This window comes from Candida albicans, chromosome 1 (assembly GCF_000182965.3).
Source record: "Candida albicans SC5314 chromosome 1, complete sequence".
NCBI classification, from domain to species: Eukaryota; Fungi; Ascomycota; class Pichiomycetes; order Serinales; family Debaryomycetaceae; genus Candida; species Candida albicans.
In genome coordinates, this window is record NC_032089.1 from 790,217 (window position 1) to 805,513 (window position 15,297).

Here is a 15,297-nt window from a genome sequence, read left to right on the forward strand (position 1 = left end):
TTTTATTTATAAGAAAACCAAACAAACTGTAGTAATTTTGCAAATTATACATCCTAATCTATGTATGTTTTATCAACAATATTAGCGAATATATATGTAGCTTTTTTTTCTGCTCTCAAATATACTTATTTGTATATATAAATTTATCTAAGATTTAATACATGTTACTGAACCTTCTTCAAGACGTTTCAAATCTTTCCCATTACTTGCAATACTTCCATTACTAGCTTTAGAATCAGTAATTGCCGGAGTAGTAGTAGTAGTAGCACCAGCAGCAGGTGCTTTACTACGGTTATGTTGCATATGTGATTGGACCAAATGACCAGCAGCCAAAGCAGAACAAAGAGATAATTCAGCGGCCAATACTGCTGAGGCAACAATTTTCGCCAATTGTTGAGCATTTGCACCTGGATTAGTTGGATGAGGACCACGAACACCTAATAAATCTAACATAGCTCCTTGAGGCTCTAAAATCGTACCTCCACCAATGGTTCCTACTTCAATCGAAGGCATTGACACAGAAACGTTCAAATCACCCGTTTCTTTATCCTTTTCCATTAAGGTGATACAATTGGACGATTCAACATTTTGAGCTGGATCTTGTCCACATGCTAAATACACTGCTGTCACTAAATTTGCTGCGTGAGCATTAAATCCTCCCACTGAACCAGCCATGGCTGATCCCACCAAATTTTTAGAAATATTTAATTCCACCAAGGCATCAACATCAGATTTCAAAACTTTAGTGACAACATCAGCAGGAATTCGGGCAGCAGCAACAATAGATTTACCTCTACCTTCAATCCAATTTATGGCTGCTGGTTTTTTATCAGTACAATAATTACCTGATACGGAAACAATTTCCATATCATCCCAACCACATTCTTCAACCATATATTTCAATGAATATTCAACCCCTTTTGAAATCATATTCATCCCCATGGCATCACCAGTAGTAGTTCTGAATCGTATAAATAATGAAGTTCCAGCAAGGGCGGTTTGAATATGTTGTAAACGAGCAAATCTAGAAGTTGAATTGAAAGCTTTTTTGATAGTGGCTTGACCTTGTTCAGAATCAATCCATAATTTAGCAGCACCAGCTCTTTTCAAAGTAGGGAAGCGAACACATGGACCTCTAGTCATTCCATCACGAGTTAAAACGGTTTCAACCCCACCACCAGCATTAATGGCTTTACAACCACGCATGGTCGAGGCAACAAGACAACCTTCAGTAGTAGCCATAGGGATATGATAAGGTTTTTCATCAATGATTAATGGACCAGCAACTCCAACAGGTAATGGCATATATCCAATCACATTTTCACAACAAGCACCAAATACTCTATCATAATCATAATGAGCATAAGGTAAACGATTTGTGTCTAACACTGGGGCATTAGCTAATTTTGCAATAGCTTTACGACGAACAATGACGGCTCTTTTATTATCAGCTAATTGTTTTTCCAATGCATATAATGGTAATTTACCACCAACAACTAAAGATGATACTTCATCATTAGATAGAGTTTTCACTTTACCTTCTTTCAATACTTTAACACATTCTTCAAGTGGTAATACTTTGACTGGGGCTTTAATTTCAAGTTCTTCATCTGATGATTCATCTTCATTGTCAGGAATTTCTTGAACTGATTTCAACCCTTTGTTATTGCCAATAGTTTTGGAAGTGGCAGCACCAGAAGAGGTAGTACCGGTTGCAGTAGTGGTAGTAGTGGCGGTGACACTACTATCCTGAGGACGGGAAATTTCTTTTTCAATTAATTTATGAGTAGCACTAACTTGATAACGAGCAGCATTCAAAAAATAAACATTAGTAACAATTGAAAGAGCAAATCCAAACACCAAAAACTTGGAAATTATACTATCTCTAATGGCACTGCTAAATTTACTCAACACAAGATAAATGAAATCTTCCAATTGTACCATAAATCCTGAAGGCATAAAAAATATCGTTGGTAAAATGGTTACCACAGTACCTTTTCTACCAATAGGAATTTGCTGAGAAATATCTTGACTTAAAGTTGGAATATTGGAAAGGAATGAAAAACGACTAAAACTTTCACCACCGTCAGTAGTACTATATAACCAAGAACTGCCTAACCAAAATGCATGGAAAGCGAAAAACCCAAGACTCATTATGACTTTAAAATAAGCAATGGAAGAATTATTTGATTTGAAAAAATTATGTTCATTAGGATGTTCAATAGTAGCTGATTGTTCAGCAACTCTTGCAGCCACCAATGAAGAAATACCTTCTTCTTCCAATGCATTCTGTAAATCTTCAGTACGACGAGCACGATTAATTTCAACTTTTAAACCTAAAATGGCGGAAAAAAATGTATAAACTAAAATCAAATCAAATGATAAAATCAATGAACTTAAAATACAAAAATTTCTCAACCCGGTTAAATGATGAGCATATATGGCACATGAAAGTAATCCACCAATAACCACTAAATGATCTCTCAACATACTTAAACAATGAGAAGAAACTGCTTTACCAACAACATGAGGGACATCTTCTGGTGATGCTGTTGAAGAATTGGCAACAATAGTAGCAATTGATACTTTATGTTTAAATCCAATTACTGAAACCAAAAATGGAATCCCTTCTGAAAGACTTAATAATGAAACTTTAGTATGTAAAAATTTATTGGACACCAATAAAGCCAATAAAAATGCAAATGTTGATGATGTTAAAGTTGAAAATGCTAACCAAAATTTCGAGCCAATTTTTCTCATATCAACAAATACTTTAATTAATGCATACCACATACCAAGATAGGCGACAAATATTAAAAGTATATCGAAATTTTCTGCATGTTGAATGGCATCTTGAACTTTGTTTAAACCATATCTAATATAATCATAATATTTTGCCAATTTGTCATTATTCCTTGCTTTCCAAGTAATACCATTATTAGTGATTTCTTGTAATTGATCTAAAGAATTTTCAATTTGATCAGTTGGGACAATTAATATTTGTTCATTATCAGAAATGTGAATGGCATTAGGAACATTAGGAACAACATCTTGAAATCTTCTAAATCTTAATGGTATAACACTAATTTGATTAGCTTGAGTGTAAATATCATCATTAATATGTTCTTTATCAATAGCAGTCCATTTATCCAAATCGGGTTGAGATTTATAATGAGAAGAAGTATAAGGATGATAATAACTTATACCCGATGAACCAGAACTAGATTTAATATGTTCAGGAATATAATCGTCAATGATTGATAAATACGCGATGGATGCTAATAAAGCAGGTACAACCATGAATTGAATTGGTCGACGAGCAGAAGTTTGTGCTATAGCACCAGTCACTTCTGTTAGAAAACTAAGCATAATGGATCTCTCTAACTAATAACTTAAACCCTAACTCTAGAAACAACTATTAGCAGGTGTTGTCTTCTTTTTTTTTTATTTGTGAAGAAAGTGAAAAAAAAAAAGAAGGTTGTCGGAAAAATAAGAAAAACAAAAAACTCGTGTAGTTGTTTGGTTTATTGAACACTGTTGAATAAAGTTGAATTGATTCTCTAATGTGAATATGGGGATTTATTAAGAATTGAAAACAAAACTCCTCTTGGTCTAAAATGAAATACTTTTTATTTCAATTAGTTAGGGTTTGTAATTGGGAGGGAAGAGGAAGGTTGGTGAAAAAGATGAATTTGGAAAAAGATTTGTTTAGTAGATGAAATTTTTTTTGTTAAAGATTTTTTTTTCAGTTGTTTCTCGAGAATTGAATTTTTCGGAAATTTAGTAATTAATGATTTATAACTTGATAATAATATTAAGGTTATTTGTAAGTTGTAAGATGTAGAAGATGATGGAAAAAGCCTTATTTTATGAATTTATAGCCACAAACTCACAATGGGTTTAATCTGTTTGCCTTGGTAGCTTGGAAAAAAAATTTTCTTTGTTTTTTTTTGATTCCAATCAGTTGAGGTTAAGAAGAAAAGAGAGTTTTTTTAAATCACAAATATACTCCAACCCAAAAAATTCAACAATATAACAAATTGATATTATTATTATTTATATTATTTCCAACTGTAATGGAAACCAACCAACCAAGTTTAAAAAAAAACTCTCACTTTATGGAAGAAATAATATTGTCAAGTGGTGCAGGGTAATGTAGTTGTTCTTTCTTGAATACCCTTCTGATTTATTAGTAATTGTGTCTCTTGTTGTCAAGTCAAAACAAAATAGAAAGGAGGGAAAAGAAGGATAGATTGCAAAGGTTTGTGACGCAAGTAAAAGCCAAAGAAAAAGGATGCAGGCAGGAAAGTAGGTAAGGATGATAAAGGGATGAAAAGGCGAAACGGCAAATGCCCAACAATGGAATTGGTTGTTGTTGTCGCTTGTATTTACTGGACCTTATTGATCTTGAATTTAATAATCCTCTCTTGTACGTTACCAATCTTCCAATAAAAAATTGATTACCAATTGAAGTTGAATGGCAGTAAAAAGAATGAATATGATACAAGATCTGTAATAATAACAATAAACTAGCTAAATGGTAGCAATAGCCGAGAAAACGTTGAAGAGATGAAATTTGCTTTCTTTGAGGTAAAAAGAGGAAAGAAATCAAGAAATAGTTGATTTTTCTACATTGTATTATAATTTATACTGTTTATATATATCTTTATATATCTATACCTATATGTGGAGATATATTTGGTTATTGTAACAAAAAAAGGTAATGTATGGGTGGGTGGGTTGATCGCTACCATGTTGAAATATTTGTTAGTTGGTCATCGTATCGCAAAAAAAAAAGAGCAGATTTATACGACAGCCACATAATTAATTTCTAATTTGTATCATTCTTCATGCACTCCACTGCCACCCCCTCTTCCTTCACATATTCTAATTTATTATCACCACCTTTGACCTTCTGGTAACAGCCCTTCAATTGTTTAACCAATATTCATATTTTCATATACAATGTTATTAAAGATTTAAGCAGATATTATGCCAGTTCTAGTTAGGAGTTTACTTTTTTTGACATGTATTTGCAACCAATTCTTTTTAGTCTGACTGTAATCACAAGTGTCAACACTCTGAAAGAAGTCAAGCAAATAGTTCAAAAGAGTACTATTATTACTAGAAAACCACATTCTTAGAGATATATCAACTGTACTGACTATATACACCCACTTTGGTTTGGATGAAATATTAGATGTTAAAAAAAAAGAACGTAATTATTTCTAAAGAATAAAATATGGTAGTCTAGTATTATATTATAAATTTACAAAAGGGGATAAATCAAATCAATCCTATAAAAAAACCCAATAAATCATCAAACTTATTTCAAGGAAACCAATTTAATATCAAAAGTCAATTCTGAATTAGCTGGAATACCTGGCAAAGCTTGAGATCCATAACCCATTTTTGGTGGGATAATAACTCTTCTTTCACCACCAACAGCCATACCAGTAACACCTAAATCAAATCCTTTAATACATTCACCTTTACCTAATTTAAAACTAAATGGTTTCCCTGAAGTATTTTTATCGAAAACTTTACCATTTTTCAATTTACCAATATATCTAATACCAACTTTAGCACCGGATTTGGCAGTGGCACCAGAACCAATTTTTCTATCTTCAGTTATAACACCACCTAATAAAGTCTTGGTTGGGAATTTTTTCTTTTTATCACCATCATCTTTCACTGGGGTTTCCTTTTTATCTTTAGTTGGAGTGGCTTTCTTATTGTCCTTTTCGACTAATGTAGAACCAGTTGGACCTTGTTCTAATTCTTTTGAAAATTGAACTGATTTCTTTTCATCTTTTTTAGCCTTTTTAGATTTTTTAGAAGTTGATTCTTCAGCGACTCTTTTTTTGGATTCTTTTGGTGATTCCTTAACTTTTTCTTTTTCTTCAACAATTTCTTCAATCTTTGGAGTTCCTTCTTCTTCACTTTCTTCTTCATCGTCATATTCATCATCTAATGGAGCACCATAAATGATTTCATCTTCATCTGGAGACAAATCATATTCATCATCGTAATCTTCATCTTCATTATCATAATCTTCTTCATCTTGATCAGCTGGATGCTCAATATAATTACCAGTCAAATGAATTGGGTATGAACCAGTAACAACAAAATAAACTTCTTCATCTGGAGTAATAGTTAAATCAAGAGTTTGTTGGTATTGATGTTTTGGTGATAAAGTACAAACAATGTATTCAGAAACGTCATCTTCATCGTTGTCTTCATCGTCTTCTTCCTCATCGTCTTCTTCTTCATCTTCATCTTTCTTACTGGACTTTTTACCATTAGATTTCTTTGAAGATTTTTCTTCTTCTGCTTCTTCTTCTTCTTCTTCATCGTCCAATTCATCTTCTTCGTCATCTTCTTCTTCATCGTCATCATCATCTTCAAAATAATCATCACTCAATAATGAATTTGATTTTTTCAAAATTCTTAAACTTGAAGGTTCAGCTTTATCATCAGCGGCTTCAGGGTCTAATGAAGCTAAAGTGATTCTAATAGAAATTGGGAAATCATCTTCAATGGCAGGAACTGGTTGAAATGGTTGTAAAGCCAAATTATAAGTAGCAATTGGAGTTAAATTAGACATAATTAAATTTGTTCTTAATGGAGAATTGTTGAAATAAGAAAGAAAGAACGAAGGAAAGAACGAAGGAAAGAAAGAATAAATTTTTTTTTTCAGAAGTGATGAGAAGGGGCGTTGTAGTAGTTAATAGTGAAGCTCATCTCATCTTTAATTTGTGTAGAAACTTTACACGCACTCTCTCTCATACACTTTGCACACACAGAGAAAAATACTTACACATTCTAAAACAACATTCCATTCTATTCTATTCCATTTCCCATTTCCCATTGCCTATTGCCCATAACCGTCAACAGCAACACAAATAATAGTTTAGCTCAAGTACCCATACTCCTCATCATGTCTTATGATTTAAATATACCATGGCCAGTAAGTAATTATGATAAATCGCCAACATTACAACAATTAACCAATCTTCGAAATATTATCATCACTAATTATTCATTAGGTATAACTCATCAAGCAATTAATTTCCAAATATCAATAGAATCAGTGAAAATACCAACCACCAAAATCAATCCAATACCTATAAATCAATTATCAAATGAATTATTACCTAAATTCCCCAAATTAAAATTATTTTCTCGATTAACTTTAATAGTTAATGATTCATCAAAATTACCTCAACTCAATAAATTACAAAATCAATTTGATATAATTGCTATTCAACCATTAAATGAAAAAGTTTTACAATTATCAATATTAAATTTAGATATTGATTTAATATCAATTAATTTAGCATCGAAATTATCATTTTATTTAAAATTTAAAACTTTAAATAATGCTACTGAAAAAGGTATAAAATTTGAAATTTGTTATAGTCAATTAATATCAGGCAACACAAACAGTGGAGGAGGAGGATATATTGACGATTCAACAAATACTAATTTGATTAAGAAGAATTTTTTCAATAATGTATTACAATTAATCCGTGGATGTAGATCAAGAGGCATAATTATATCAAGTGGAGCTCAAACATCATTACAATTAAGAAATTTATCGGATATTTTAATATTATTGAAAACTTTAAGTTCTTCACCTTCAGATTTATCGAAAAATAATTGTTCGAAATTTATAACTATTAATCCAGAAAGAGTATTAATTAATGGGAAATTAAAACAAAAATCTCATCGACAAACTATTGTTGTTAATAATGATGGAGATTTATTGCAAGAAAAACAAACAATTTCTGGTAGTGGGGGTGGGTTTAAGAAGAAATTAGATGATACTTCATCTGGCCGATTATTGAAAAAGAGGAAAACAACAAAATAGAATAAGTGTATATAATGCAAGTGTATAAAGTATGAAATAATACAAATTAATCGAGTTATAAAACTCAGAAAAGAAGATTTAGTGCTTGGTGTTAACTGAAAATAGATGATTTTAATGGTTTTAATTTACTTGGAGTTTCATTAACTTCCAACAATTCAGATTGATTATTCAGTTTCTTAGCCTTCTTTTTCTTTGTTGAAGTTAAATCATTAGTCATTATTGATGATTTGCGTTTGAATTGTAAAAATATCGATGGTTGTCTAGCAGTAGTAGTAGTATTATTGGTCTCACAATTTTGTTTCGAATCAGGTGCAGAATTCAAATTTGATTTAGTATCTGACGCTATACTTGGATTTACCTTGTTAGGCTCATTGTTGTTATTCGAATCAAAAGGTTGAGCTCTCTTAGTAGTAGTAGCAGTTGATTGGCCACTACCAGCTGAATTGAAAAAAGTAGTTCGTCTAACCCCAGGTCGAACATTATTATTATTGGTTGTTGTTGTTTTCGGAGGTCTTATAAATTTACTCCCTGTCGACAAACTAGATATTGATGATTTCTTATCTACTTTAAAAGCATCAAATGGATCATATCGATTTAAATGTCGATTAGTACCACTACCATTGTTACCACCAAATATTAATGTACGATTTACTATAGTATCCCGTTTCGCCTTTTGTAAAATTGAATTTTTATTCCCCATCATTCCATAACTCTTTCTGTTATTGGTATATGCTGGTAAATCATAAAATCTTCTTGATTTAATTGTGGGATCTCTTAATACTTCATCTATGGCAACAATTTTATTTTTCGATTTTTGTCGTTCTAATGATTTATTTGCATGACGTAATCGTTTCGCTGAATCTTTTCTAAATTCATCTCGATCTTGACAATATTTATAATATAATGATTTATATGGCATATCTAATCCACAAATACCACCACTACCACCACCGTGTTTCTGATTCAACTTTATAGGTGAAGTTGCAGCAGATGGTGGTGGTGGTGGTGGTCGATCAGGAAAATCTTTAAGAATTAATTTCATCCATAATTTATCAGAATAAGGTAATAATTGAGAACAATTCAATTCTAATTCATTTAATTGTTTAGCAGGGATTTGTTGTAATATTGGTTCTAATAAATGATATGGAGTAGTGCCAATATCAGTTATCAGATGAATATGTTTTTTAATTGTTGATAATGATATATCAACTAATGACGGTAGCTTTTTGTTCAGTTTTTTAATTTGTGTCAATGGTCGTAGTGATTCCATATTTAATAGTAAATATATACGTTTGATAGATATAATTTGATTGTTTTTGTTGAAGTTGTAAACTCTTTAGATCTAAGTAAGTAGGTTGTACAGCATCAATGAGAAAGAAAGAAAGACAAAAGAAATAATTTTTTTTTTGAGTAGTGTCCCTAAAGACTGTTCACTTTGCCACACACACGCACACTACCATAACTACTACTACACTAACTGTTGCAAGAACAACCTTAACAATCATGGTGGCGAACAAAAGTACTACAATTATTATTAAACAGAAGTAAATAGGCTATTTAAATACTTACAAATGATAAAAGAAAAGGAAATGTTAATACTATAACAAACTCTAATATCAAGGAAAATTCTTCGTGATTAAACTTTCTAAAAATGCAAAAATTTGCTGCAAAAAGAAAGAAATTGTCATAAAATGAATGAACGCAAGATTATATTATTTGAAAACCAGCTTTTAAACATATTCAATCTTTGATGTTGATTATTGTGTCATTCGCTGTTGATTCATAGTTACAAAATTATACCTAACTTCGCTAAGAAAAGCTAAGCCTAGACCAAAAAGTAATTTCATGACCCCCAAGAATGGCTTACAAAAGAGTATAACCGACAATTAGCATAAATCCGACCATTCAACAAAGAACATACCTTTCCAAATATTAAGACAAGGAGTGTGTTTATCGATAAACCTGTATATATATCGCCATATACACACATTTAACACACACACTCTAAAAAAATGTGTTCAAAAATTGGTTGCAAAGTTATTAATACAGATTCTTACTATATAAAGCAGACACTCCTCCCTGTTTATACTTATATATATATATTTTTTAATATTGAACTCCTTTTTTTCTATCATAGATTATAAGAAAAAAGTTAAGAAGAATTAATTTTCTAATTTATCAATTTCAATTAGAGAGAGTTTCGTATTTCATACCATCTGGCAATTGTATTGGTTTCCTAGAATAAATTGATTAAGCTTATTATTTCACTTAATTCTCCAAATTTACAAAAAACCCATAATAATAGTAATAAACCAGACACAAAAAGAAGAATACACACATTTATATAAACCACTTTCAACAATTACTAATTACCAAATGACTTCACAAGCACCTTTACAAGAGGATACAGGCCAAGATCTACAATCGCAAGAACCATCTGGCTCAAGATATAATGAAGAATTAGTCGAAACAATCAGAGAACTCAAGGAATTCATAGACGATCGATTTGAAGGTTTGGTTAAATCGATGAATTCATTAGAAGAAAGGTTACACCAGTTTGATGTTAAACTAAAAGCATTTATGCAAAAACAGGAGGAATACTTTGAAAAAATTACCGTTGAGTCTGTAAGTAACGGAAAGAAGTAAGTGAGGTCAAGTATTTCGAAACAGTACTTGGTGATGAGAAAGAGGAATTATAATCAATCATCATTCACGTGATTGAACATATATACAAGTGATTTAACGTACTATCAAACGTTTCAATATTAGTTAGTGTGTTCAATTTATTATTTGCGATGAATCTCTATCTTTTTATTGTTATTTCTCAATCGGAAATAAAAAAATAAAATTAAATAACTCAAATCCTCAATCTCTTCAATATACTCAAGACTTTTATATATTTAGCAATCTGAAAATTAAGATAGATATCTGGATCATGTATATAGTTAGAGCTCAGCCGTACTGCTAGATAGATTGATTTGATAATTGTAAAGCATTGAGAAGTTCATAGCAAGTTTAAAGGCAATCAAAATAAAAATTGATTAGAATTGCCGGGTGTAAAAAATTGTATTTCCTAAAATCGGATTCGGAATTAACAAATGTGGGTGTAATTTTTGTACTTAATTTTTCGGATGAGAGAAAAGAAAAAGAAATGGCAACATTTTTTTTTCCGATAGACGGGTGGTGGTGGTGATGGAAAGACGTGTCGAACTCGGCTCTAACAAAATGGTGGGCGCGTGGTTGGTAGCAATGGCAGCAGAAATAATGGTTATCCGTGTTTGTGTGTTTTAGTGCAACCATCATTTACATCACTTTGCTTAGTAAGTAAGTAATAATTAATAATAACCATTTAAGCCGTTCGGAGATAATTACATTCCGTCCACACAAAATTTTTTTTTTTCCTTTCCCGTTTGCTTTCCATTGCTTCCATTGCTTTACATACTCCAAACACTCCATACACTCTACACTCTATATATATTCCATAACAACAATTTTAATAACAAAAAATTTCTTACTTTTATTTGTTTCAGATTCCTTACTCTTTTTTGTTCTTTCTTCCTACTCTTTCTTCTTCTTATTGGATTATTTGTTCACATATTTATTCTAATAAACCCTTGTCTCTCCACCCATACTTCTCATGTTTGCAAAATTAAGAAATAAAGTATCTACTCCACCACCTCCAGTTGCTACTACTGGTTCACCAACTTCTTCTTCATCGGAAATCACCACCACCACCAACGAAAAATCATCTAGTACCGCTAGTTTATCCACAGTTTATATACCATTTTCTACTCCTTCATCCGAATCACATATCCCTTCAGAACCAGAATTAACTCAAGAACAAAAAGATAAATATTTACATGTATTGAAACATTTCCAACAATCAGATTTAAAAATTGCTATTAGTGAAGAAACTCATAAACATAAACGAAAAACTAAAGAATTAACTATTGGTGAAAAATCTTGGATCACTAGAGAATGTATATTACGTTATTTGCGAGCTACTAAATGGCATGAATCTGAGGCAATTGATCGTATTGAATTAACCTTAAGTTGGAGACGTGAATTTGGTATATCCGAACCATTTGATAATGAAAATAAAGTTAATGGTGAATTAGTTAGTGAAGAAAATGAAACTGGTAAAGAAGTCATATTAGGTTATGATAATGATTCACGTCCCTGTTTATATTTAAAACCAGGTCGACAGAATACTAAAACTAGTGAACGTCAAGTTCAACATTTAGTTTATATGTTGGAAAGAGTCATTGATTATATGCCTGCGGGACAAGATTCATTAGCGTTATTAATTGATTTTAAAGCACATCCTGTTGGTACTCAACTGGGGAAAATCCCTCCTGTAGGAATTGGTAGACAAGTTTTACATATTTTACAAACTCATTATCCTGAAAGATTAGGTAAAGCATTATTAACAAATATACCTTGGTTAGGTTGGACTTTTTTGAAAATTATTCATCCATTTATTGATCCATTAACTAGAGAAAAATTAGTTTTCGATCAACCATTTATAAATTATGTACCTAAAGAACAATTGGATAAAGATTTTGAAGGATTAGTTAATTTTGAATATGATCATAAAAAATATTGGGATGTAATGATAAAAATATCTCAAGATAAAAAACATCAATATTTTGAACGATTTGAAAAATTTGGTGGAATCGTTGGATTAAGTGAAGTTGATTTAAGAGGTAATAATGAAGAATTAATTCATCCCGTTGGAACCATCTAAAATGATACATGTACCTTTATATATATTTGATCTTTTGCAATTCTTGTACCTATAGTTTATTTTTTTAATTATTTCATAGATATCATTACATATAGAGAAAACCCCCATATATATTTAGCATCAATTTTTATAAATGTATATTAGATCCTTATTCCACTTGCTTATTTATTGTAAAAATGGATTGGCATTTTTACGTTTTTCTATAACCCCACTATTAATATCAATCATATTTTGCCAATCAATAGGATACATTAAATCACCAGCACCATTTTCACTTTTAGCGAAAACAACCCCTAACTCATTTTTTGCCGTTGTTAAATAATAATTAGATCCATCACCTAATGATATAACTTGAGCTTTAACAATATCACCGGGTTTAAAACAATCAATTAATTTTAATTTATCTCTTTCAGTCGATCTAATATCATTAATTCTAATTATCCCTTTAAAATTTTCTCCCAATTCATAAATTTGTACTGATTGATTAGTTGATTGACTAGAAGCAATTGAATTTTGATTGAAATTATGTTGAGAATTACTTCCGGTAATTGACATTGATACATGTGATCCATTCCCATTATTACCAAGACCTGAATCTGGTAAAATGTTGGTGGTGGTATCTAATGATATGATTTCACAATATGCTTGGATTTTAGTGATTTTAGTAATACGAACTAATACAATATCATTTTCTTTAGGTAATGCAATTGCTGAAATTGCCTTGGAGCCTGATTGATTACTAGTAGTGGTGGAGGTGGTGGATTGATGTTTGGTAGATTTTGGTATCACAGAAACTAAATAACTTTTAACATATTTATCTTTATCTTTATCTTCATCCAGTTTAGTTTGCTCATTATCGATAACCATATCATCATTGTTGGATGGTTTTGATGTTGGGGTTTGATCAATAGGTGAGATGGATACATTCCCTAATATTGTCGATACTATAATTGGCATTGATTTAACTGAGTTTGTTGAGGTGTTTGGCGATGGGATATTGATATTTGATATTATTGTCCCCGATCCAGGAATATATTTCACTGGTATAGATGAATCGTTGTTGCTATTTTCTAATTTATAAGTAGGACTAATATATTGTCCTGGAACAACAATACTAGAAACATTACCATCAGTAGTAGTGTTTGACATATCTGTCATATTAGAATACGTCTGTTATTAAACTTAGCTGCAAGCACCTTCAAAAAGAAAGAATGAATGGGTGGTTGTTGTAGGCTTATTTTTTTTTTCAGCTCTTCTCAAAATTTGGTGCCAAAAAACAAAATTGAAACCAATTAAACACAATTGCTACAGAATAATCAACTAAACAACTCCTTACCAATTCACAATCATTTCTTCCAAAAATGAGCAGCAGCAATACAGACAATCAATATCCAAAATATATCAACGATACAACACCACCAACAATAACATTAAAAGAATATGATAACGCATCGTGGGCTTCAACTACTTGTTTAGATCATAATCCAATTAAGAATCAATATATTGTTGTAGTTATGGAAAATCCTAATCAAATAGTAGCAATTATTGATCAACAAGATAATATGATTCTAGATATTTTATTTAAAAATGCTCATGATGCTCATTCAAAACAAGAATATTCCACGAAATGAAAAAAATGAACAGGGTCACTAGTAATAAAGCAAGCAATGGAAAAGAAAATGAAGGAGAAGAAGAAAATGATGATACGGATACTAGGTCAATGGGGTCAAATAGAGGAAGGATTATAGATCAATATATATATTTACAATATAATGTATTTATTTAAGAAACTCGGGGGGACGTGAAGGGGGAGGGGGGAGGGGGAGGGGGGAGATTGGTGAATCATAAGAAGAATCATTTAATATCATGATAAACTCTTAATCTAAAAGTGCTTGTCAGTTTAACCTACAACAACATATTATTATATTATAACTTACCTAACTTACTGTGTTTAACAAAAAATAGAAAAATTGATATAATTAAATATAGAGAAAAGGTAATTCCCCTTCAGGCTATGTCATCCGTGGTGGTAAACCGTAAGCGGCAACTGAATAGTCGTGTAGATTTGAGAATATGAATAGATTTAGTGGGATATATATAGTCGTGTAAATTGGCTAATATATTGAGTCACTAATATAATTGTGTTATAGGTTAATTCTGCCTCGTCCGCCCTCTATATCTAACTTAAACACTGGGAGAATCTATATACTTATATACTACTCCTTCAGAGTACTACACGGGTAAAATCCCGCACGCCTTAGCGTCTTGCTCCTATCATTTCTGCCAAGGATATATATGATTGGGAAAAAGCCTAATAGCTTAATTCCTGGTTACATTCGACCATGTGATATAGTCTGTTACCTTTACATCCATGTTACATCGTCTATTATCTCCTTAACCACTCTTCTGAGCCTGTTTGGCTTTGTTCATTGCACCTAGTAGTCCAATATCATCATTTCTATTGTATGTGGGTAAGGTTTGAGCGTTGCACCACCTAACGCAGTCCAGGTGTGTCTGTTCAGAATAAAATGGATATATAACTGGCAAATTCTTATTTGACGAGAAAAAAAAAGAAACAGCAACTACAAACAAACATACCAATACCTCCCTGGAATTCAAAAACTACATACAAATAATTAAAATCTAACTTATCTAAATCGTTGACAGTTGAACGAAC

The 15,297-nt window shown here is 31.3% G+C and overlaps 7 protein-coding genes across 7 annotated transcripts, besides 1 other annotated feature; 3 read left to right on the plus strand and 4 right to left on the minus strand. All coding sequences in view use genetic code 12, as the record gives it.

Moving 5' to 3' along the window:
* Positions 1 to 147: 147 nt before the first annotated feature.
* On the minus strand, positions 148 to 3,369 carry HMG1 (hydroxymethylglutaryl-CoA reductase (NADPH); the record flags this gene model as incomplete). Its single annotated transcript, XM_708543.2, has 1 exon — positions 148 to 3,369. The coding sequence occupies one exon, from the start codon at positions 3,367 to 3,369 to the stop codon at positions 148 to 150; it is 3,222 nt and encodes a 1,073-aa protein (XP_713636.2).
* A 1,957-nt stretch (positions 3,370 to 5,326) lies between these two features.
* Positions 5,327 to 6,607, minus strand: CAALFM_C103790CA (peptidylprolyl isomerase; the record flags this gene model as incomplete). Its single annotated transcript, XM_708542.1, has 1 exon — positions 5,327 to 6,607. One exon carries the CDS (start codon positions 6,605 to 6,607, stop codon positions 5,327 to 5,329), a length of 1,281 nt encoding a protein of 426 aa, XP_713635.1.
* A 333-nt stretch (positions 6,608 to 6,940) lies between these two features.
* Positions 6,941 to 7,873, plus strand: RPP1 (RNA-binding RNA processing protein; the record flags this gene model as incomplete). Its single annotated transcript, XM_708541.1, has 1 exon — positions 6,941 to 7,873. One exon carries the CDS (start codon positions 6,941 to 6,943, stop codon positions 7,871 to 7,873), a length of 933 nt encoding a protein of 310 aa, XP_713634.1.
* Positions 7,874 to 7,964: 91 nt separating this feature from the next.
* On the minus strand, positions 7,965 to 9,143 carry ELA1 (elongin A; the record flags this gene model as incomplete). Its single annotated transcript, XM_708540.2, has 1 exon — positions 7,965 to 9,143. The coding sequence occupies one exon, from the start codon at positions 9,141 to 9,143 to the stop codon at positions 7,965 to 7,967; it is 1,179 nt and encodes a 392-aa protein (XP_713633.2).
* A 2,367-nt stretch (positions 9,144 to 11,510) lies between these two features.
* PDR16 (phosphatidylinositol transporter) lies at positions 11,511 to 12,620 on the plus strand (the record flags this gene model as incomplete). Its single annotated transcript, XM_708539.2, has 1 exon — positions 11,511 to 12,620. The coding sequence occupies one exon, from the start codon at positions 11,511 to 11,513 to the stop codon at positions 12,618 to 12,620; it is 1,110 nt and encodes a 369-aa protein (XP_713632.2).
* A 165-nt stretch (positions 12,621 to 12,785) lies between these two features.
* Positions 12,786 to 13,778, minus strand: CAALFM_C103830CA (exosome non-catalytic core subunit; the record flags this gene model as incomplete). Its single annotated transcript, XM_708538.2, has 1 exon — positions 12,786 to 13,778. One exon carries the CDS (start codon positions 13,776 to 13,778, stop codon positions 12,786 to 12,788), a length of 993 nt encoding a protein of 330 aa, XP_713631.2.
* A 203-nt stretch (positions 13,779 to 13,981) lies between these two features.
* CAALFM_C103840WA (uncharacterized protein) lies at positions 13,982 to 14,251 on the plus strand (the record flags this gene model as incomplete). Its single annotated transcript, XM_019475089.1, has 1 exon — positions 13,982 to 14,251. The coding sequence occupies one exon, from the start codon at positions 13,982 to 13,984 to the stop codon at positions 14,249 to 14,251; it is 270 nt and encodes an 89-aa protein (XP_019330634.1).
* Positions 14,252 to 14,694: 443 nt separating this feature from the next.
* Positions 14,695 to 15,141: a long terminal repeat ((kereru-1a) Long terminal repeat (LTR); about 450 bp long).
* Between the last annotated feature and the right edge of the window lie 156 nt (positions 15,142 to 15,297).